Raw genomic sequence first — 23,396 nt, 5'->3', positions numbered from 1 at the left:
TTTGATCCAGCTTCAGGCCAAGGAGTGGGGCTATAAGCAGGTGCCATATTCCTTGAGTCCCAGACCCCATTTAGGGTATTTCTGACACTAGGTCACCAAGAAATGGGGTCCCATGGGCTGGCTGAGGGATGAGAGACTTGTGTACAGCTAGAGTACAACGTCCTTCCACAGCCCCATCACCCCCATGCCCCAGGCTAAGGCTAGGACTGGTGCCAGTGCAGCCTCTAACAGTTCATGTCCAGCTCTCTCTGGTGACATCCCGTCCTCCCCACCTCTGAGCTGAGTGGCAGCCCCAAGGAGAGCTAGGCCAGGACAATTGATGTCCCCTACTTAACCAAGCTTCTCCTATGCAGTTGAGGGAGGAGGGTTGGGGTTTGCCTGGGTCACTGCTCAGGGGTGTGAATCCTCTCCAGGTGCATAATTCTGTCTCCAGTAGCTACTCCAGCCCTGCCTCAGTTGCCCTGTTACAGACAGAGCTTGATCTCTTTTCTGCATCCTCCCTCAGCAACACACCTGCTGAATGAGGTCTGTGTGGCCCCTTCTTGGGGACAGCTGTGGGCTGATATGAGGCTCCCTGGGTAAGGGGGCTCCTACTTGGGCCCACAGTGTCTAGGATGATGACCCCAGCACTTCACAGTGTAGCTCTGAACCTTGTAGCTGCCCTGGGAATCAAACCATCCACATTGTATGGGTGAGAGCGAGATGATCCATGCCGTGTCAAGCTGGGGAAAGCCCTCTGGCAAGGTCTAGGGTGGGAAGAAGGGGGCTAGGGCCCTCTTAGGGGACCAGCTCTGTTCTCGGGGGCTTTCAAAGCCTGGATGCCTGACTTTGAGTCTATCTCATTGTGAGTGAATTAATTGTTGTGCAACCTAGAGTGGTGAGACAAGTTAATTACATAATTACTACAAAATGACATTTTATTTCATGGCTGCAATATGGTAACTCTGTTGGAAACCATTGTAATTGCCCAAAAACTGCATTCAAATGGCTCTGTTATCGCTCGATAACCGAGTAATTAACTTGTGTTACAACTTTGCTGAAAACTCTGAAGTTAGGAGCTGGAGCCCTGGGCTGGGCCCAGTCGTTGTAGACCTAAGGACCCAGAGAGAATGTGCCTGGCGTTGGAGGTTCTGCCACAAACCAGGGAAATAATTTGCTTTCTCAAGTTGAGGGAGAAAATCCCCAGTATAGACTCCAGCCTTCTGTGTGTCTGCCTTCACACTCAAAACTCATTCACCATCTCACAGGCCACATACAGATGCTTCCCCAGCTTTATACTCACATCAGACAAAAATACCCACCGCACCACACAAAAATACCCACCGCAGATAGCCCATCTTGCTCTTTGCCTCCTTGGGCCTAACAATGTCCTCCCCAGGGCTGGGCCACTGGCCACAAAACCACAACTTGAGAGGTAACCTCCTCCCAGCACCCCACTTCACTGCTAGTGAAGACGCAGGCCTGGGGGCAGGTAGCATGAGGCTGTTTGTCTGGCCCCAGCCCAGCCCAGCACAGCCACTTTTCTGCTCAGGGGCAGGCAGAGCGTGAGGCATCAGCCCTGGGCTCTGATCTGTGGCCTGGGCTGGAGAGTAAGACTAGTCCCTGGGGAAGAAGGAGTGAGTGGCCCAGTGGTAGTGGGGAGCCTGTCCGTATGTCCTTCCCTGTTTAGACTTTGGACCCAAGGGGTTTCTCTTTTTAATACTGGTCAGTGATGCCATTTCAGGGCCAGGCTTTGTGCTAGGCACTGTGGAGACAGCCAACCAAGACAGCAACATCAGACAGGCCTACGAAAAATGTCCAGTTGTCTGCCTGTCCACTGCCGATCTGTCTGTCTCTGCCTACAACCTGTCTACTTCTGTGTTTGTCTCTTCTGTCTGCCAGTATGTGCCTCTGGCTGTGTGTCCATCAGCTTCTCTGTCTTTGACTTTCCAGAATCTTCTCAAGTGGCTCTGTACCACGGGAGGGAACTGGCCTGTGGCCTGGCCCAGTCTCCTCACAGTGTTCTGTCCTCAGCACAGTGTGCTTTTTGTTTTCCTGGCTTTCTCCCTCCCTGGTTTCTGCCCCTCCCCCCCCGCCGAAAGCTCCTCAAGGGCAGGGACTGATCCATGATTCAGCCTCATGTCTGATGTGCTCTGGGTCACACCAGCTTGCAGCATGGCATTGAGACAGAGTGGATTAAAATTTATTGACTGAATGAATGAAAGCCTCCAGCTTGCATGGGCTGAGTTAAAGGGAAGCAAGATTCTTCTCTGTCAACCAGAAGAGCAGAAAGCTGGGCTCAGGTTGGGTCTAAGCTTCTGGGCAGACATGGCAAACGCCGTCCATTATCCTGAAATGGAAGAGGGGTTTGAGGATGGTGCTCCCACGGTGGCGGGTGGCTCAGGATTTGGGGGTTTACTGTGGAGGAGGTCAAAGATGGCTCCCTGTCCGGGCAGTCAGTCTGGGGTCTAAACAGGGGGATGGTTAGGAACACAGGGTAGGGAGGACTTCTTCTTGCCCCTCTTCTTGAGGGCCTGCTCAGGGCCAGGGCGTTTGCTCTTCCAGGGCAGTGAGGTGGACACCCCCTTTTCTCACCTCTGGGTTTGGGACTGGGAGCTCCCCTGCATGGCAACAGCACAGGCCAGAGCCCCGTGCCCCTGCTCCATGCCCTACCCCATGGGGGGCAGTGGGGAGGGCCTGGTCCCTCTCCCAAGCAGAGGGGAGGGGGCCGCAGGTCTGTATCAGTCAACTGAACAACGCAGAGCAACCTCCCCGGAAACATTCATAAGTTTAATCCACGCCAGTAATAAAATCGCATTACATTTCTCATAAAATAAATGTTCCCATTTATATACAGAAGACAGACTGTACAGGCCCAGCCTGGCCCCGGGAGGGGGACATACACAGACGGGCGGCGGCGGTGGAAGAGGGGACACCCCTCCCCTCGAGGATGGAGAAGTTCTAATGCGGCAGGAGAGCGGCTGGCCGGCCCGCACTGGCAGAGTGGTTGACTGGCCGGCCGGGTGGGCAGGCAGACAGACAGACAGACGGGCCTGTTGGCCAGGCGCTGGGCGTTACTGAACCTGGGATTCAAAGGTGCCATTGAGCTGCCCCTCCTCATAGTCCATCTGACACAAGATCATGTTGTTCTTCAGGAAGAATTTGTCTCCCACACAAAACCTGGAAAATCCAAGGGAGAGAGAGAGAGAAAGAGAGAGAGGGCATGGGATGGATCCAAATATTGGGGGCTCCAGACAAGACCAGGCCTGGTCCAGGAGGTGGGACATGTGGGAGGTGGAGGTATTGGGGTGTTTGCTCCTTGAAGTTGCCAGAGGGCATTGCCCAAAGTCCCAGTGCACGCCTGGTCGATTACCCTGGGCCGGCTGAGCCCTCAGCCTGGCACGGTAGGACAGACGGACAGTCAAGCCTGGACCACAGGCAGGTCTCCCATGGAGGTGTGGGAGGGGTGGGGATGGTGGGGAGGTGGAGGAAACATAACAGTCCCAGGGAAGGAGAAAGGGAGAGAAGGACAAAGAAACACAAAAAGACTGAAAGAGAAGAGAGGTGGAGAGAGGTAGAGATGGGGAAGGAGGGAGGGATGAAATGGCTGATTTTCCCTTCCCTCTGTCCCCCTTCCCAACTTAGAGGATGCTCAATAAGGACACTCTTCTTCCAAAGAGAAGCTGTGGGTTTCCTGGGACATCCATCCGGAAAGAGGTAACCCTGACCCCAATCTCCTTCCCTGCCTGAAGAAGGCCCTGCTTTGGCCCCCAGTCCTCCTCACGTCTTGGGGGATTCCAGCCCTTCCCCAAAGATGTCCCCAAGGTGGCTGTTTAGTGATACCCCAGCCCCAGGCAAATCCCAGTCCAACCACCAGGTGGCGCTGCAACTTCACCGAGCCCGCCTAGCAAGGGGTCCGGCCAGAGCCCCAGGTTGGACCAGCGTTCCCTGCAAGACCCTCTGGACCTCACCCTCTAGGCACACTTGGTTGACTCCTATCTGACCTTGAAAATGAACCTTCCTGAGTAGGGGCCAAAAGACCAGAAAGGGGACGGAACTGCAACCAGAATCACAGTGGGGGCAGGGGTGAGAGCTCTTCCCTGCAGGATTTTTGCCTTCCAGGTCTAGGAACACCCTCTCATGCAGAACATATGTGCACACACATGCACAAACGCATGTGCACATGCAGTGCACACAGTGCATGCAGACATGCCCCTTGTACACATGTTTAAAACACAAGTGTACATACATATCCCATCACATACATACACATGCACACACAGGGCGTATACACACACATACCCCCCACATGAACACTTAAAATGCATGAGCACAAGCATACTCAGCCCATCATACACACACCAGGACACAGTACACACATACATACACTCTTGTATACCAAAATAATAAAACACATGTGCACAGGCCTATTGATCCCATCATGTACATGTACCCCCTTACACACGGACATTTGAAAACACACACACCTGCACATTCACACTTACACTGTACACTTACAGGAAACTTTTATGCACACCCCCATCCAATGACACTCACACAAAAATGTGCCACATAAATATGCATACACAACATATAAGCACATATATTTGGCCACTGGGCTTAGGCACACATAAAACACAACATTGTGCACATACAGCCCTGCACACATACACACACACACACATGCACACAGAACCCAAATTTGCATGCATGCCTCCATCGTGCTCCTGGCCCATCTAGCAGGCCTCAGGCTGGGGTCTTGTGAGTGTGTTGGGTCCGCTGCCAGTCCAGCACTCACCTCTGATTGCAGAGCTGGCAGGCAAAGCAGTCGAGGTGGTACACGTTGTCCCGGGCCCTCATCACCATCTCGAAGGCTGGGATCAGCTTGCTGCAGGCGGCACAGTTTCCTGTGGTGCCAAAGAGCCTGCCAGGGAAGGCACAGAGGGCTCAGGGTCCTGTCGGGGGTGTTAGTGGGGCATTGCCTCCACCCAGGGCCTGCCCCACCCTTCATCCATGTGGGCTATGCAGCTGGGCCTGAGAGAGGGCATAGGAGCTCCGAGGGTAGCATCTAGATTATGCCAAGAGATCTGGCTTCAGTGACACTGGCACATCCACTTGGGCAGGGAGTGTAGGGAGTTAGGTGTCAGCAATAGGTTGACAACACCCTTCCCAGGCTTCCACTGGGGTCCCTCAAGTGCCTGTGGCCACCAGAAGAGCACTGAGCTGGGCCCTTGGCAAGGGTGCCAGATTCATACAAGCCTGAATTTCAGAGGCAGTCTGCCTATCATTGCTGTGTGTCCTCAGGCAAGTCATTGAGTCTCTCTGAGCCTTTTACCCTAACTGTAAAATGAGGTTGTGGTGAAAATTGTTGCGAGCTCTCAGTCACAACACAGTATTGAGCAACTATACAGCCTTTACTATGTCAGACACTGTTCTAAGAACTTCAGAATTACCTCATTTAATCCTGATGCGTGAAGAGTTTATTATTATTATCCCCATTTTAAAGATAAGGGAAAAGAGGCACAGAGAGGTAGGCAACTTGCCCAAAGTCACACAGCCTGGCCCCAGAGAGTGTGCTCTTGACCACTGCACAAAGCTGCCTCCCACCTCTAAAATTACAGTGTATTGTTATAATCTTCTTCTGCTACCAGCTAATTGTGTGGCTTGCCTAAGACTCTTCCTTTCCCTGAACCAGTTTATCCCTTGTAAAATGGGGGTGCTGGACCAGGTGATCCTTTTCAAAGATCCTTCTGTAATAGAACTGATGCCAAAAGGGAGCTCCAAGGACATCTGGCACAAATGCCTCTTTGGGGCAGGCGCCCTTCCTCTTAGCTGCTGGTTGCACACCTCTAGAGACAAGGAGCTCACTCCCTTCCCCACTTAAACCATTCTTTGGCTGGACGATCCAATGGTCTGAGCCAAACAGGTGCCTCACTTTTTTTCTGCACACTGGTGGAGCACACCACAAGCAAGGCGAGGGGGCTAAGAGATGGGCGTGAGGCCCCTCTAATCCCCGATTTGTCCAGCTCAAGCTCAGACGCTTGCAGAAGAAACTTGGCTGCATTATTCATCAGCCTGAACTGCCTGGTGGCTCAGATTAAGGCAGACAAAGGCTGGACTGCGGCATCTGCTGCCAACAGGGGCTTTTCTTGCCACCGGTCCAATGAGCAGTCGCTGCAGATGGGGAGGGCTCTGGACAGCCCTTCTCTGGGGCTGTGCAGGTCAAGGAAGTCCCTCCTCTGACCCAGCCCATTGGCCTATCTAGCCTGAAAGTCATGCCTCTGCCTCTGGCCAGAGCCCAGGATAAATACCTTCCACCCCCAGTAGCTGGCAGGTCCCCAAATGCTTGTGGGTGCTTTAGCTCTGCTGACAAGCCCATCCTGCACCGCGGTCCTCCCTCTCCATGCCCTGGGGACCCATCAGATGGTCTCTCACCTCCCTCTAACCTGGTCGGGTCAGCCTCTAGGTGACACCCTAAACCTCCAGTCTGGGATGCCCCTTCCAGGTTCTCGAGAAGGGGTCCCCAGGAGCACCCCTCCTTAACCCCTCCTCCTGGCCCCCCTCTCCTCTCCAGCCCCTGCTAGATGCACTGAGTCACCGACTCTTCTATTACATCACTTTTGAAAACTCTTGCCAAAAGCAGAAGTTAAAAGAAAAGGTACAGGTAGATAAATCTCAGGCTCTTCTGGGAAGTTGGGGCCTCCCTGATAACTGCTCCCCCCCCCCCCAACAAGCCCAAACCTGTGCAGAAGGAGCCCCACAAAGCCCTTGCCCCGACCTGTTAATTAATGCGACAGGCCTTCCTTTCTCACAAGGCCCGGCCACCATCCAGCAGGCAGGACAGAGCCAAATGCAGATGCTGGGTCTTAGCCAAAGCCCCTGCTTTGTGGCCTCCTTCCAGACTTGATGGTGTCATAAATGGCCTAAAGGAGGGTTAATTGGGGGAGGCAGCCCCAGGGAATAAGGATTGGGGTTGTGGGGGAGGGCAAGTTAGAGCTCTGAGGAATGCAAAGCAGGGAAACATTCTTTTCACCACTTCATAGACGGAGGCCAGGAAAAGGCTGGAAGCCAACAAGCTCGGAGCAAACTTAAACCCAATCATCTAAATGCCAACAGCAATGGGCCTTCTCAGGAGGCCCAATCCCAGGACCCACCTGGACAGGGAGGGGGCTGGGCACTGGGGAAGAGGTGGGAAGGAGACTCCATCAGGGAGGAAGGGCCAGGGGAGTCAGAGCCTCCCCACCTGCTCCTTGCAGTCCCTCTGAGATGGCCCCTCGGGGATTCAGGGAACAGGGTGGGGCAGAGCACCTGGCAAAGTCCGGGGCAGAGCCAGGCTGGCTCCTCGGGGAAGCTTATCCCAGATGTCAAACAGTTACAAATGTCTGCCTTGGACCTGGGCTGGGCATGGGTGCAAGGAGTTAAAGACATTCCCAGGCCCTCAGGGGCTCCTCGGGTATCTGGGGCAGGAGCATCAGGGATGATGGACACATAGGCCATGTCCAGAAGCGGGCAGAAGGGTCTAGAGGAAGGGGCAGAGTCACGCCGGGCTCTGGAGGATGGGGGGCTTTCTGAGCAGGGGAGGGTGGGGAGGGTGCTGGGGGAGGGGTGGGGAGGGTGCAGGGGGAGGGTGGGGAGGGCGCTGGCAGCTCACCTCAGGTAGTCGCGCCGGCACAGGATGAGGTTGGCCTTGGTGTACAGGGTGGAGCCCACCTCGCCCAGGCGGCAGTCACAGCAGGCACACTTGAGGCAGTCTTCGTGCCAGTACTTGTCCAGTGCCTTCAGCAGGTAGCGGTCCTTGATCTTGCGGTTACAGCCTGCGCAGCCCTTCTGCTTCCCTTTGGGCTGGACGGAGAGCATTGGCACACCTGAAGATGGACAGACAGGCAGAGGGGCATGGAATGGACTCTGCAGCTCTGGCCTAAAGGGGCCTGGCCACGTGAATCTCAGGGCACAACCCTCCAGGAATGGGGAGCTCATTGTTTCTCTCTGCTGCCCTCTTTAGGGTGGGGGCCCCAGGAGCCCTCACTTTCTCCCCAGTAGCCTCTTCCCCAGGCCCCAGATCCTGTCCTGTGGGCTGCATAGCACAGTCTGCTCCCCCGGCCTGTGAAGTTTCCCCCAGAGACTGATGGTGGCAACCAGGAGCCCCGAGTCTGCTCTATTCCAGGGCACACACAGCCCCAGGCCCCAGCTTTCCTGAGTTGTTCCTTTCCTTCTGGTCATTGCTTCCAGTGTAGTCTGATTCAGAGCTGGCCCCGAGCCCTCCTCATGCAGCCACAATCCCACTGGCTCTTTCAGCAGCCCCCAAAATGGGGTCTTATTAAGGAGCTTGTGGTCCACTAGAACTCCCAGATCTTTTCCCCAACTTCATACTGCTTGTACATTTGCCCATTTTAACCTATATAGGCTTCAGCCTCTTGCTATACCCATGATGAATTGTGGAGGTGTCAAGAAGAAAGTGACACCCTCAGGAGGGTGCTGGAGGCTCTGAAGCCCCTGGCACTTGTGAGTAGGCAGCTGGGTAGGGCATACTTGGGGCTCTACTCAGGACTGCTTCTAGCTAGATGCAAACTTCCCACCTGCCCTGGCCTGAGGGAGGGGAGGATTTGAGCCTCTGGATCATCACTCGTCCTAGCAGCATAAGAATCTTGAAGCCACCAGTCCCCTCCCATAGGAAGTTCTCCAACATTTGAGAAAGCACCAAGTATGAAGGGCAGACTCTTGATGTGGTGCTCCCCGAAGGGGCACAAGCCCCCATCCACACAAGCCCAATGTGCAGGCATGTACCTGGGGGTGCACAGATACATGGGCTCCTAGTTCCTTTCCTTGGGACCACAGGGAGGGGCAGTTGAGGAGAAATTAAGGACAGATGTCATCCAGGATCCTGGAAGCCCATGTGGACCCCTGAGGCTTGAATGAGGTGGGTGAACACTAAGCTTGGAGAGAAGTGCAGGGGTTCTCAGAAGCCCCCAGCCTGCCACTTGGGTTGTTTGAGAACCCCTCATGAAGGGGTGTTCCTTCCCTGACCAAGGCGCAGGTGGAAGGAGGGCTTGACTCCGGAGGGAACCACCCATACCTTCCCACCTTCCCCAGCTTCCCAACAAGCCCCTGCTGGCTGCCTCCTACTGACCCCACCTTCCGCAAAGGACCCTGATCTCACCCAGGCTCTGGAGCTCAGCTCCCACCTCTCTTCCCATACCCAGATATCTCTTGCATCCTTCCCCCATCCTTGTTCACTGCCCCCAACCCAGATTCTGAGCTGTTTGACCACTTCCCTTCCTTCCTCTTCCCTCCTTCCAGGTGTGACCCTTCCTTGGCTTCAGAACAGAACCAGCCATCAAGGGGCCTGATCTCAGAATCCACAGATGTCAGGAAAGAAGGGCCCTCAGAGATTTTTCAGTCAAATGTTCTCATTCTACCAATGGGGAAACTGAGGCCCAGATAGGAAGTGAGACCAGCATAAGCTGTCAATCAAGTAAACCCTAGGGTCCTTCCCCTCTCCTTGCTCTTTCTTAGCCCAGCTGTCTCCTTGGACTTCTCTTGGAAAGGGGGGTGGCTGCCAGTGTCCCCAGCCAAGTGGGACAGCTGAGGGCACGGAGGAGGCACCGCCAGGCTGCAGTGGTCTGAGTGTCAGTCGTCTCCGTCCTCCAGTCCCTGCAGGGCCTGTTAGCTGCAAAGTGTGAGGCCCAATTTCCTTAAAGCAGCGCTAAAGGTTAATCGGTCTGAGAAAGCGACGGGGCTCAGAACCACTGTATCCTCAGGCCTGTCCGTGTCTCCTCCTGGCAGGGTCCAGCCCGGATCCAGAACTCCAAGGAGCCCCAGGAGGCCAGCAGCTCTCGGGGTGCCTGTGAGACTCCTTCCAAGCCTGGCCCACAGAAGCAAGAGGAACAAGGTGTGGGCAAATGGGGGGAGACAGGCGGTCTAAAACGTCTGGCTCATAGGGAGGTCTGGGGGCTCTGGGGACAGGAAGAATGCAGCGGGGGCCTGTGGAGGAAGCGCCCAAGGAGGAGGTAGGACGTGGCTCAGGCAATGACTATTTGCCAATGCTGTTCAGAAATGCTGCAATATTTTACCAACCACATGGCTGTGCATATAAATACCAACTGAGAAAACCTCGGGCCGGGCCTCTGGTATAACCCCACCAGGCTGACTTTCCCCTCAAGCCCCTGGGCTTGTAACAGGCCTGGCTCCCTTCCCAGCAGAACTGGGGCCTTACATTTGTGTTATTTCTGGCAGGTGAGTGAGTCACTGGAACATCCATTCTCAGGGACTACACCTGGACCATTGAATAATACCCTGAAATGAAGGGGGACGCTGGGATAGAGCCCCAAAAGTGTTCTCCCTGTTCCATTTTCCATCCTTGTTTGGGTCCTGGATAGGCTGGTCTTCCAAGCTCATCCCCTTCTCTTTACTGAGGCTACAGGGCAATGAACTGTGCCACTAGCCCGGCAATCCCGTCACCAGCAGGGCCTAGCACTTAGTGGACCCTGAGGAGGCCCCGAGGAGAGACGCCACAAGCTGTCAGTTCCCCTGCCCCTGCCCAGGCTGGAGCTGGCAAACAGCAGGTGTTCTCCAAGTCCTGGGAGTCCCTGCTTTTGGGTGCTGAGCTCTGACTCTAAGGCTCTGGAAAATTCTTAGGGGCCACATGGCTTCTGCCAAACAGTATCTGATGTACACCAAAGCACAGAGCACCAGGGCCAGCCTGGTTAGGAGGTCCCAGAGCATCTACCTCTTTCCACCAGGGCTGGATGGCACAAGCCCAATTCGCAACCCTCTGTGTGCTCAAGGGCAGATCTCCCAGTCTGTCTGAGCCTTGGTTCCCTCACTGCCGAGTAAAGAAAATTAAAACAATGCCTTGTTTATCACAGGAGCGGGGAAGAGGTCTGGGGGTCAAATGGAGCAACAGAGCCAGCCCACAATGTGTTTGCTCTCACGGGGCTCATCCAGGAGACTGGAAAACTCCCCTGGTTAAGTAAAGTGGCTCTAAGGGAGGCACCTGCAGCTTCCTGCTCCCCAAATGGAGGGAGCTGCTCCCTGGAGGGCCCAGGATCTCACTCCCTGCCCTGCCTCCCCAGCCCCAGCCAACCCACCCGTCTGTCCCCTGCAGACACCTCTTCCCTCCCTCCCTCCCCTGCCTGACTCTGGGAGCTGAGCCGCGGGCCATGCACTTTCCATTAAGGAGATAGCATCCCTTTGCCGAAGTCCATTTGGGATCCATTTTAGTGTTATCTAAAAATCAAATCTACATGGTAATCCTTTTAATGTACTCCTGACTTCAGAAAAAAACAGCTTTGCCCTCCTTCAGGAAAGGTTTTAAAGCATTACTCAGTAATTACTACTCACCCATGGAAACACTGATATTTTCCAGTGGATGATGTTGGCGGCGGGGCTGCTTGCACACACGCACAGGCACATACTCAGACATATGTGCAGGGGGCTGGAAAAATAAACTAGTTCATTGATCCTCTGTGTCATCCCCAAATCCCAGGGCATGTGTGTGTGGGGACATCTAAGGGGAGACAGGCCATACTCCTACCCCCATCTCCACCGCATGCAGGGGTTGATGGTGCAACGAGGCTGTCAGGCAGCCGAGAGATGCTTCCCAGTCTGATTCATGAGGCTACCAGACACTTACCCTCATTCTTTAATCTGGGGAGAAGCCAGACAGTCCAGGTGATGGGGAGGGACAACCAGAGGTCATGCTGTCCCTCCAGCACCCTCTCTCCAACTGGAGGAGAACCCTCTTCTTCCTATGGACCTCCGAGAGTGATGCGCTAGACCAGGCCCAAGTTTGAAGCAGCCCTTGCCACCCATCCCAGGTCAGGCTGCCCCTCTGATACAGCACATGGACTTCTCCAAACTGCCAAGCCTGCCGGCCCCCAGTCCCACCAGTGCCTCCAGTTTGGACAGTGGCCCATGTTGGGCTGTGGAGCACTCCCGCTGCCTCCCAGTGAACCCCTCCAAGGCCAGTCCTCCAAGATTGCGTGCCCCACCCTGCCCCAGGCACTCCAGGCTCATGCTCCGTGGTCCCCCTGCTGAAAGCAACGGTGGTCACCCCTGGCAACTCCAGCCTGGCATGTGAGGTGCCCTCCCATGTGCCAGCCTGCTGCATCTGCTCCCTGCAGAAGCCTGGGATAGTATCCCTTCCAGCCTGTGAATGGGTCTTGTTTGCTTCTGCCCCAGAGCCTTCCACCCTGCTCTTGCTCCAGAAAGAAGTGCCTTTCTCTTGCCCATCCGAACTCTCCCCCAAAGGTCCGGGTCCTCAGGTGGGTTGCACCTAAGAGCATGGGCCTTGGAGTCCGAGCGCATCACGTCCACTCTAGGAACTGCCCCAGGTAGCCGGGGGTGGGATGGGGCTGGAGAAGCCCTCCACCTTTCTGAGTGCATCTGTGAATCAGACAGTGGGGAGGTGAGGGGCAGATGACCCACGCAAGCCATGGCCCAGAGCCTGGCACCCCTGGGCCCAAAGGACAGAACCATCAGTGCTAACCCCACCCCAGGACACCTGCTCTCCTCCAACATTTCTGTTTTCTTTTTATTTCAATGTTTATTTTGACATAACTTTGAACTTGCAGGAATGCTGCAGGAATAGTAGAAAGGCCACAACACCCATGAACCTTGAAAACATGATGCTAAGTAAAAGAGCCAGACACAGAAGACCACATACTATATGATTCCACTTCCATGAAATCTCCAGAACAGGCAAATCAGCAGACGGAAATAGATGAGGGTTGCCTAGGGCTGGGGAGCAGGAGTAGGGGGATGATAGCCAAAGGTATAGGATTTCCTTTTGAAGTGATGAAAATGCCCTATAAATGACTGTGGTGATGGTTCCACTTATCTGTGAATATACTAGAAGTCCATTGAATTATACATTTTAAATGGGTGAATTGTATGGTATGTAAATTACATCTCAATAAAGCTTGTTTTAAATAAAAAATTTTCTCCTCATCACCCAGATTCCCTAAATATTAACACTTTACCACATTTGCTTTGTCTTTATCTATCCATCCATCCATTCAGTTTTTTTCCTGAATTATTTGAGTTGGTTTCAGGCTCGAAGCCCACTTTACCTCTAAATATTTTGGTGTATGTTCCTAAAAACAAGCATATTCTTTTATATAACCATAGTACAATGATAAAAATCAGGAAACTATCATTGATATAATACTATTATCTAACCTACAGACCTTATTCTGATTTCATCAATTTCTCCCTATATCTTTTAAGGCAAAATAAAATCCAAGATCATGTGTTACATTCAGTTGTAATATTTCTTTAGTCTACTTAAATCTAGAAGAGTACCTGTGCCTTTCTTTGTATTTCAAAACTTAAGCATTCATGAAGAGTAAAGGCCAGTTATTTTCTAAATTACTAATATTTTCTAATATTTTCTAAAAAGGGGGGGCTAAAAATAGTACTTGACTCAAAGAGCTACTGTGAGGAATAAAGGAGTTAATATCTGTGAAGCATTTAGAACTAACTGGGCTTAGCAGTCAAAAGTTAGCTCTTATTATTACTAATCAGTGACACCCCACCCTCAGGACATAAGAAAGGACAACCTTAGTCATAGCTCTGTCTTGGTTCCTAGAATAGCATGAACACTTATTTTGAGGTACAGTAAACTGATTTGAATGCACCAGAGTGGTTAAAGTCACACAGGCCCTGCCAGAGACCAACATTAGCCAGAGGACAGTGTAAATGTGTGCAGAGGGCAGCCAGCCCCATCTGACCAATAGGTACTAGTCAAATGGGCAGGAGTGGCTGTGCACCTCAGAGGGTGACAGCTCAGGGTTAGGTCCCTCTGGGGAGAGTCCTGGGGGCATGGGCAGGGGTAGCCCCAGTGTGCCTCATCCCTCTAAATGTGCCCCATACTGGTTCCAAACCCTCCCTCTGTGCCCAGGCATCCTCTGGCCAGGGCCAGGACCTGTGATGGGTGTTGGGGAGACTCAAAAACCAGCTGCAGGCCCTGCTCAGAGACCACTCAGCCCAGCACAGCTGCCCAAGGGCTACCCTGCCTTTCCAAGGCAGCCCCTCCCCTGGGGCAGGCAGGGAGCATGGGCTGTGCCTTTCTAAGGCAATTCACTGGGCGATAATGCTGACCAAGCACTCACCTGTGCTCAGTGTCTAAGTGCTTCATTTGTTCAATCCTCACAATGGCCTTATGAGACAGGTATCTTTATTATTCCCATTTTAACAACAGGAAAACTGAGGCACGTGTCATACAGTTAGTATGGGACAGAGCTGGGATTTGAACCTGGGTAGTCTTGCTCCAGGGCCCCAGCACTTGGCTCATCTGCTATGCTGCAGGCTGCGTGCTGCTAACCTGTGAAGTGCTAACAGACCCTGGCAGGAGCCGTTACAGAGATTAGGAGGCACAGAGAGGATGTGTACAGCAGAACATGCAGATGTAGGACACATGCAAATATACATGGCAGCATGCAAATATGTGCACATGTAACCACACACATGTACATGAGGTCCGTTTCCCTTTCAACAGTTTTATTCCGGAATCCAGCACAGTGCTAGCACACAGTAGGTGCTGAAGAAGTTGCATGAAAATACATACCCACCATGCATCCAAGCACACATGTGCGTGTGCATGTCAACACCCCCCACACACAGATACACACATATGCATGGGCACGTCCATGCACATTTACCGTCTTTTATAAAAACCACAATTCCAGAAAGGGGAGCATAGCTCAAAATCAAGCTCTGATTTAAACAAAATCTGGGAGCTAATATCACTGAGGAAATGGAAGAGTGTGAGCCCCTTAGGTTTTGCCCAGTGGGTCACATGGAACTCTGCAAATTATCCAGAAAGTCAGTCTCGCGATCCTCACACCCACCTCAGCTGCTTGGAAGGAGTGGGGAGGTGGTGGTGTGGTGGGGGGCAGTCTGTGGACTTCAGGGGTCTGGGTCTCTGCTGCCTGCAAGCTCCTTGTACCCACCTGCGCCCACACTCAGCCCTGGAACTGCAGAGCAGGATCCCAAACAGAGCCAGCACCCCGCACCCCTCCCCAGTTATCAATCCTGTTTAATAAGGAAATTTGAAAGTGTAATCTAATTCTGCAGAATCTCTTTAAATCTCGTTTTCTCAGAAGTAAACTTCATTTCGCACGGACACATCCAGCCTTGTGAGAAGGCCTCCATTTCACACCAGTTTTATCTCCACAATTTCTCGTCTCACTGCACTCCTATCCCAGGGCCTTGCCATGCGGCAGGCGAGGCCTGAACTAATAGCATTTCCTACTCATTTGGAATCAAAAGCCAACGAGGACAACTGTCAAAATGTGCAGCAACAGCCACCTAGAACACGTTTGTTACCACTCCCTTTGCACACCTAGTCGTGAGCAGTATGTTTGTTGGATGAGATGAGGGAGAGAAGCAGAGGCTTCTGGGGCCTCTAACACCCCCCAGCCCTGGGGCAGGGAGATGGAGGCTGGATCCGGACTTGGCTCACCGGGCTATGGTCAGCTCATTGGGGAACTGGCAGCTTTGGCCCTGCGTTGCCTGTCTGAAGGGATTCTGAATGAAGAGGTAGTAGAGTGTAGTTGCTAAGACTGTGGGCCCTGCAGGCAGACAGCCTCAGCTTGACCCCCGCCTCCATCACTTACGGGGTCTGCCTCAATTTCTCACCTGGTACATGAGGATTACAGCAGAGCCTGCTTCCAAGGATTATTTTGAGGATTAAATTTGATAATGAATAGAAAGTACTTATAACAGTGTTTGACACAGAGGTGTTCCAATATTAACAGTAGCTAAAGAAAGTCAAGAAAATATATGTGCATCTTATGACCTAACAATTCTCCTCCCAGGTGTAGACCCAACAGAAATGAGATCTTATGCCCACCAAAAGACGTGTACAAGAAAGCTTACAGATGTTTTCTTCACAACAGCCCCAAACTGGGAACACCACAAATGCCTGTCAATGGTAAAATGGATAAACAAATCGTGGTGTATTCATAGAAGGCAGTAGAGCCCAGCAAAGAGGAAGAATGAATTACTGCTACATACCACACCGAAGAATCAGTAGGCATAACATTGAAGCCAGACAGGAGTCGGTACTCACTGTATAATTCCACCTACATATGGTTCCCAAACAGGCAAAACCGATGTGCGGTGATGGATGTCAGAATCTTGGCTCCTTTGGGCGACGTACCGACTGGGAGGAGGCATCAGGAGGTCCCTGGGTGCTAGAAGTGCCCGCTATCTCCATTTGAGTGGTGTTTACATGGGTGTGTGTATATATATGTAAAAATTCACTAGCCCGAGCGTGTGAGACCTGTGCACGTTACTGTATGTGTATTATACCTCAATTAAAACAACCACTAAGACGGAAACGCCTCAGACAGGACTTCGTGGGCCTCTTAATGAAGCCCACCGTTCACTCAGCTCTCACTACGGGCCAGGTATTGAGCTCAGCCCCTCACACCTGTTGTCTCAGTGAATCCTCACGTTAACTCAGGTACCGAGCAATTACCCTCCTTCAACAGATGAGGACGCTGAGGCCCAGGGAGGCCAAGGGAGGTTCAGGTTGCAGGACCAGGACTGGATCCCAGGCCTGCCGGGCTCCCAAGTGCAGGTTCTCATCCAGCATGTTCCCTGTGGCTGCCCCACAGCCTGTGCGTCGAAGGCTTGCCGGGGCAGCATCTGTGTTGTCCTGTGCAGCCTGAGTGCCAGATGACACAGGGGCGGGGGTGGGGGACGTGCTTAACCAGGGGGAGCGACTGCTCTGCGTGGGTCACAGGCCGTTTCCACTCATCTGTTGGTGCTTCAAAAGCTGTGACTGCTGTGGGGTCTTGAAAGCCCTCTGGTCTGGGTGGGGCCTCAGAAAGGGGGCCTGGGCCAGAAACTAAGGACAAAGAGGGCCCAGGGCCCAGGAAGGGAGCAAGAGGTTCCACGTAGGGGCAGAGCCGAGGTGTCGGCATTGCAGCCTTGAGATGGCACATGTCACCGGGGAGGAGGGGGAGCTGTGAAGACAGGGGTGTGGTCACCAGATCCTGGTCCGTGATCCTCCACAGGCGGAGTGTCAGCCAACAGCAGGGGCCTGTGTGTGAATGTGGGGGTGGGGTTAGGAGAGGGGGTCCTGGAGAGGGCCTGGTCTCCTGGTAAGAGATTTAAAGCAGGTTAAGCAAAGCCTCCTCTAAAGGGTCAAGTTCCTCCTGTCTGCGTCCACCAGAGGAGGGGGGGCCTAAGGAAAGTGCTGTCCAGGCAAGTCCTGAGCATGGACGGCATGTAGTCATGTTTAACCAGATGAGGATAAACCACACCGCCCCTTCCTGAGTGCCTACTCTGCATCAGGCACTTTATACACCTTAACTCTCATCCTTGCAATAACCCTCAGGTCAGAGAAATCATGAAATTTGCCCAAGAGCAAACCTGCGAGCGGCCCAGTGGGTTTCAGGCACAGACTGCCGGCAGGAAGCACCCGTCACCTCCTGCTGTACCTCTGCAGCCATCTCAGCAGCTTTCTCCTAAACAGTGGAGAAGGTGAGCGTCAGCTGGGACCCAATCTGGTTCCTGCCGAAGGGAGAAGGCTCCGCATGAGCTCCTGCAACAACAAGGGCTCCCCAGGGCCCAGCCTGCTCACTCAGCCTGGGGGCAGGTCAGAGCCCCAGTGGAGCCATTTCCTGTGCAGAAGCAAGCAGCAGCAGCCATTTCTGCAGCATGTTTTGGTGGAAGCAAACCTCCTTAGGCATGTTGTATCCTAAAGCCTGAACCCACACTTCCTGTCGAGTGTTCAGAGAGGAAGAGGCTGAGAAGTTTCCACACACAGCCCATAGGCCTTCATTACTGAGGGAAGCCAAATCCTGCACCATCTGATAGAGGGTAGCAGCAATAGAAGACCTAGCTGAGAACTTTCAGGAAGGCTTGGATGATGTGGAGAGACTCTGAAGCAAAAACAGAATCTGTTCTCCCAGCCACAGCAGTTTTTTGCAGTTCTCTAGGGAAGAGGCCTTAGAAACAGTAGAAGCTGCAAGGGCTATTGGAGTCTGTCATTGGAATGATGCTTAACTTAATCATATGGTTATACCTGCAGCCTGCTTTCTTAAGTCATAGATTCATTGCAAGATCAATAGGTCCAAGATAGGATTCCTTATTTCCTCCCCCAAACCTGCCTGCTGCACCCCTACTTGCAGGCTTCCATGGTACCACCACCATCATCCACCCAGATGCTCAGGCCAGGAACTCGGCGTCATCCTTGGATCCTCCATTGTCCTCACCCAAATCCCTCCTCTCAATCCCACCTGTTTCTTTCCATTTCCAGAGCCACTACGATCTCTCACCACACTGCCAGCCTCCCCCTCCAGGGTCTAGTACCTACAATCCAGTCTTCACATGGCAGCCAGAGAGATCTCTCCAAACCAGTCAGGTCAGGTCATTGCTCGGCTCAAGACCCTTCCATAACTTCCATGCACGGACAGTAACATCCACACCCTTCATCAAAGCTACGATGTCCTCATGAGCTCTGGCCACTGCCTCCACCTCCCCCACCCCCACACTGTGCTCCAGCCACATTGCAGAGCTCCCTCCTGCCTCTGGGCCTTTGCACATGCTGTTCTTATTCTTTCCAGAACTCCCTTCCCTGCCTCTTCATATGGCTAGCTGCTTCTCATCTTTGCACTTCAGCTTAAATGTTATCTCCTCAGACAGCCCTTCCTGGGCATCCTTATTTAAATGACGCCTGGTTATTTCTTTCTGACTTTTTATCACAACTGCAATTATTTGACTTTTCTCTGAGTTTACTTAAGAAAAAGGATTAACCTCTCCTGTAAGAACATAAGCCCCATAAAGGCTTATTCTTGGGGCCCGGTCCCCAGTTGTGTCCCCAGTGCTGAGCCCTGTAGCAGCCCCTTTTTAATCATCAGTTGAATTAATGAATAAAGAGGCTGAGTGGAGTCTCCCTGGATTGAACAGGCAAGAGTCTGCTGGCCAGAGTGGGCTGATTCACACAGGCAGGCTCCCCAGAGAGAGGGGCCTTACTCGGGCTCACTTCTGCCCTCTGCCCTCCACCCCCAGCACCTGTAGCTGCCTGGCCCTAACAAACAAAGCCGGGCCAACTGCCCAGCCCCTGCTTGCCACAATGGGGATTTCCGAGAGGCCCACCCCAGGGCTCCAGCTGGGAAATGACAGCTCCTGTGCAAATGTAAACCCATTATCCCTCAGATAAAGGGACAGCAAAAGGCAGTCCTTTGGTCCTTGCAGACCCACAAGGAATGAAAGCCCCCTCCACACAGAAACAACCCATCCCTCAGGGAGGGGAGGGTGGAGCTCCAGATTTGGGACAAGTCCCGCTCAGGCATCTGTTTAGCCTCAGCCAGTTTTTCCGTTGTGGCTCTGGCCTGGGCAACTCTGCTCCCCTGACACAGTCCTAGCCTCCCCAACTCTCCAACCTGGGGGGTAAGCTTTTCCCTCCCAGCCTAGTCTAAGGCTCTGGAGGCCAGTGGGAGGGGAAAGCCCCCAGCATTGGCTGCAGAGCAACCCTCAGGCTCCAGCCTTTTTCTATGTGTGGCCTCTCCTCCCCATCCCCACTCCAGCCCCCAGGGACCCTCCACAGGATGCCACTAAGCTACACAGCTGTGGGGACCAGCAGGGAAGTGCCTGGAAGCTGCATTCCCCAGACAGCAACTCAGCTGCTCCCTGGGCACCTGCAAAGCTCGCGTCACCCATCTAATGAAACAGGGCTCCCACGAGGCCTGCAATCTTGCAGAGGAGGAGGAGGACGCCGACTCTCAGACGAGTCTCAATTTCACAGCATCAGGGACATGAGCACCAACGCGCTGAACCAGAAAACGAGAGTCTGGCAGGAGCTGCAGACACACCGTGAGCGCCAGGGGATTGGAGATTAGGGCCCTTCAAAATCAATTTTGAATTCAAACTTTTAAATGTGTTCTCCAGACGCTAGGAGGGGACCCTCTGGGCAGGCTCAGCCTGGCCAGCTGCTGGGTCCTGCTTGTTTCTCAGAGCGGCCTCAGCCCATCTGTTCACCACCGGGCTGGATGAGGGGAGAATGGCAGGGACTGGGGGAGACTCCTGCGCCCACCCCCCACCCCCCAGGACAGCAGGGACAGGGGCCCCTTCAGCTCTTACTGAGCCAGCACCACCTCTGGGGTGCCAGTCTGAGGTACTGTCCTGCGGCTTCTGCAGCCTCCTTTGCAGACCCCAATGAGAGGAGATGAAGGAGGAGCCAGCTGGGGGATAGGAGCGCCTTGCCCCCCGACCCAGCTGAGGAGGCTCATGGAGAGCCAGAAGGTGAAGTCATTTGGAACCTGGGCTCTGGAGGCAGACAGTCAGGGATCTGCGCCTGCGCAGCCACAGAAGCAAGCCTGCCCCGAGCGTGCTAGAGTGCGGGCTGGAGGGGATGGGGAAACATCTCATGTCTTTTCCTTAAGAAAGGTCCCGGCCCTGTGAAGTGAGAGCAGCCTGAAGCCCACAGGTGCAAAGGGAGCGAAATCTCCATCCTGCGTGTGAGTCAGCAGGGCAGACTGGCTGTGGGAAAGCTGGGGTGGCCTCGCTGCATTATCCGAGACACGGTGTCTGCAGCCAGGGAGCTGACGATTGTGCTGTCATCTGTCAGACCACGTCTGGAGTTCCGAGAACGGCTCTGGGTGCTGCACTGGGAGATCGACAAGGATGAACAGGGCAGTGGGCCTCACCAGGCTGGACTGCTCCAGCCAGACCTTGGGAAAGGCCCTAAAGCCTTCAGAGGATGCTCCTTGCAACCCTGCCTTTGCTCCCCCTGCTCCTGCCTGGGTCCCTGTTCAGCCACATTTGTTCCTCCGAGCTTATGATCAGCCCACGGCTGCAGCCTTCCCCATCTCTGGCTGGGGACGCTGGTACATGACAAGCCTCTTTCTCTAGTGACCGTGCAGCCTCAGCCCCTCAGTTCTCTAAACCCTAGGCTCCAACTTTAAGCCACACTCCTAAGGTATAAACATGAACAATTGTGAACCACTCAGCAGCTGAGAGACAATGCAACGGGAGGGCCAGGGCCGTGGGCCTGTGGGGCCTCACAGGGAGCTCCTTCTTGAACGAGGAACACTGGAAAGGTGGCTGGTGTCCCCGGACCGCACGTGGGAGAGGCGGCAGGTTCTTCCCAACTCCTGCCGCCCTCTAGGCTGGGAGGGGACTGCTGGGTTTGCAAGGAAATTACAACGTGGGCCTGGGTAATGCTCCTTTTAGTTACAGCATAAACTGCGGCAATAAAGTGTACCTGGGGAATGTTTAGAGAAAGCACTAATGATTTCTTCCCCAGTGGTTAATAAATTCACTTCCAGATCAATTTGTTCGCGATAGAGCCCGGCGAGCAGAATCTGTGCGGCGGGCACAGCGGAGTGTGTCTTTTTCAGTATAAATGATTTATTACGATGATTAGCGGCACATAAACAATTTAAAATACAACGCTAATTAGTTTGGGGAAGAAAGGAGGGGAAAAACCACCCTGCCTCTCTCCCCATTATGTTCTACTTCCCTAAGTGTGTACTTTTTAATTAAATCCAAATGTCACAATAAATTTAAAGTGTTTTATAACCACTTGGGCTAACTAAGGCTGTCATGCAAGCCCCTCTCCACACCCCAGCCCTACCCCCAGGCATCTGTAGGCCAGGCTTGGGGTGAGAATTGAGGGCATTAGCAGGGTCTGTCCACAAACTCTCCCCAAGACAGGAGATCTCTAGTTAGACCCCAAGGAAACTTTTCTGGCTTCTGGTAGCCAGGCTGGAAAGCACTGAGCACAGGCAGGTGATTTCCCACCCCTCTGCCTCTGTTCACCTATCCCGGCCAGTCCAAGTGATACCTCCCCCATAAAGCCTGCCCCGACCAGCTCTGAAGCCAGCCACTTCTCTTCGATGGTCCACAGCACCCTGCACCCCCTCCAAGCCCTCCTGTGTGCTCTGTAAAATGGCACTTCAAACCTTCTGTGTATCGGCATCGAGCCTGGCACTTCATCTACAACAGCTTACCAAACCCTAATTCCAGTGTTGTGAGGTAGTAATTATTGTTTTGATTATACGGATGGGGAAAATGAAGCTCAGAGAGGTGGAGTGACTTATCCCAGGTCACACAGCTAAAATGTGGACTTCTGCAAAGTCCTTGTCCTTCTGTAGCTTGCCTCAAGTTGCATGTCTGGCCACCCCTGATGTCTTGGCACCCAGGATGGGGCATAGAACACAGTGGCTGCTTGGGTGGGGCTTTCCCAAGCACAGAGTCCTGTCTTGCCCAGAGTCACATAGGAGGCAGGGGCTCTGGCCAGGACTTGGGTTCTTATATGTCTGGGTTCAAATTCAGGCTCTGCCACTGACCCACAATGTAAACTCAGTCAAGTCCCTCACCCTCTCTGAGCTTCAGCTTTCTTGTCAGCAAAACTGGGGTAAAAACACCCAATTTGCAGAGCTAAAGAACTAAAGCAGCTAAAATACACAGGAGTGCTTTGCAATTCTTGACATGCTGTGAAAGTACTGACTATGATCAATGTTTCTGAAAGCCAAGCCCTTGAGGTGGGCAAGACTAAATATTAATCCTATTTTATAGATCAAAACACTATAGGACTTACTCAAGGTTCCACTGAACCTCAGGAGCCCAGCAGGGGCCAGGCTATGGTAAACCTCCCTTCCAGGAAGCTCAGACAGCCAAGAATGGTTTCTCCTAAAAACTCTTGCACTGTTTATTTCAATCGTAAAAACAAACAAACCCTAAATATAGTTACCAAATGACCCATGACTTCCACTCCTAAGTATATACCCAAGAGAACTGAAAACACATATCCATATAAAAACTTGCACATCAATGCTCGTAGCGTTGTAGAAACCACCCAAATATCCATCACCTGATGAATGGATAAAGAAAATGTGATGTATACATACATGCAAATATTACTTGGCCATAAAAAGGAATGATGCACTGATACATGCTGCAACATGGATGAACCCTGAAAATACAATGCTAAGTGAAAGAAGCCAGACGAAATGCTACATGTTGTACGATTCCATTTATATGAAATGTCCAGAATAGACAGATTCATAAAAGACAGAAATTGATTCGTGGTTGCCAGGGGCTGAGGTAGGAGAGAATGGGGAATGACTGGTAATGGGTATGGGATCTCTCTGGGGGATGATGAAAATATTCTTGAATTAGAGAATGGTGATGGTTGCACACGTCTGTGAAAACACTAAAAACCACTGAATTGTACATTTTTAAAGGGTAAATTTTATGGCATATAAATTATATCTTAATAAAGCCGTTATAAAAGAAAAACACACACAAAACAAATCCAACTAAACAATAAAAACAAATATTCCTTGAAAACAGAAGAAAGTTCATAAAAAACTAAGTGCTGGGATCACAGGGGTGGGGCAGGGTGGGAGGGAGGAGCTGCCAGGAGGAGGCGGCCTGGGAGGCCCAGCTGCTCACCCCAG

General features: G+C 52.8%; 1 protein-coding gene across 3 annotated transcripts in view; it reads right to left on the bottom strand.

Annotated features, from left to right (window-relative positions):
- Positions 1-2,653: 2,653 nt before the first annotated feature.
- LMO1 (LIM domain only 1) overlaps positions 2,654-23,396 on the bottom strand; it is a 40,212-nt gene continuing 19,469 nt past the window's right edge. For all 3 annotated transcript variants that reach the window (XM_037839223.1, XM_037839225.1, XM_037839224.1), the window contains 3 exons: positions 7,631-7,844; positions 4,778-4,903; positions 2,654-3,159 (listed from right to left, as the gene is read on the bottom strand). In XM_037839223.1, coding sequence (XP_037695151.1) covers positions 3,054-3,159; positions 4,778-4,903; positions 7,631-7,844 — 446 coding nt within the window. In that variant the 3' untranslated portion in view covers positions 2,654-3,053. The remainder of the gene's footprint in view (positions 3,160-4,777; positions 4,904-7,630; positions 7,845-23,396) is intronic.

Source organism: Choloepus didactylus, chromosome 6, assembly GCF_015220235.1.
Source record: "Choloepus didactylus isolate mChoDid1 chromosome 6, mChoDid1.pri, whole genome shotgun sequence".
NCBI classification, from domain to species: domain Eukaryota; kingdom Metazoa; phylum Chordata; class Mammalia; order Pilosa; family Megalonychidae; genus Choloepus; species Choloepus didactylus.
This window is presented reverse-complemented; position numbering and strand designations above follow the sequence as displayed.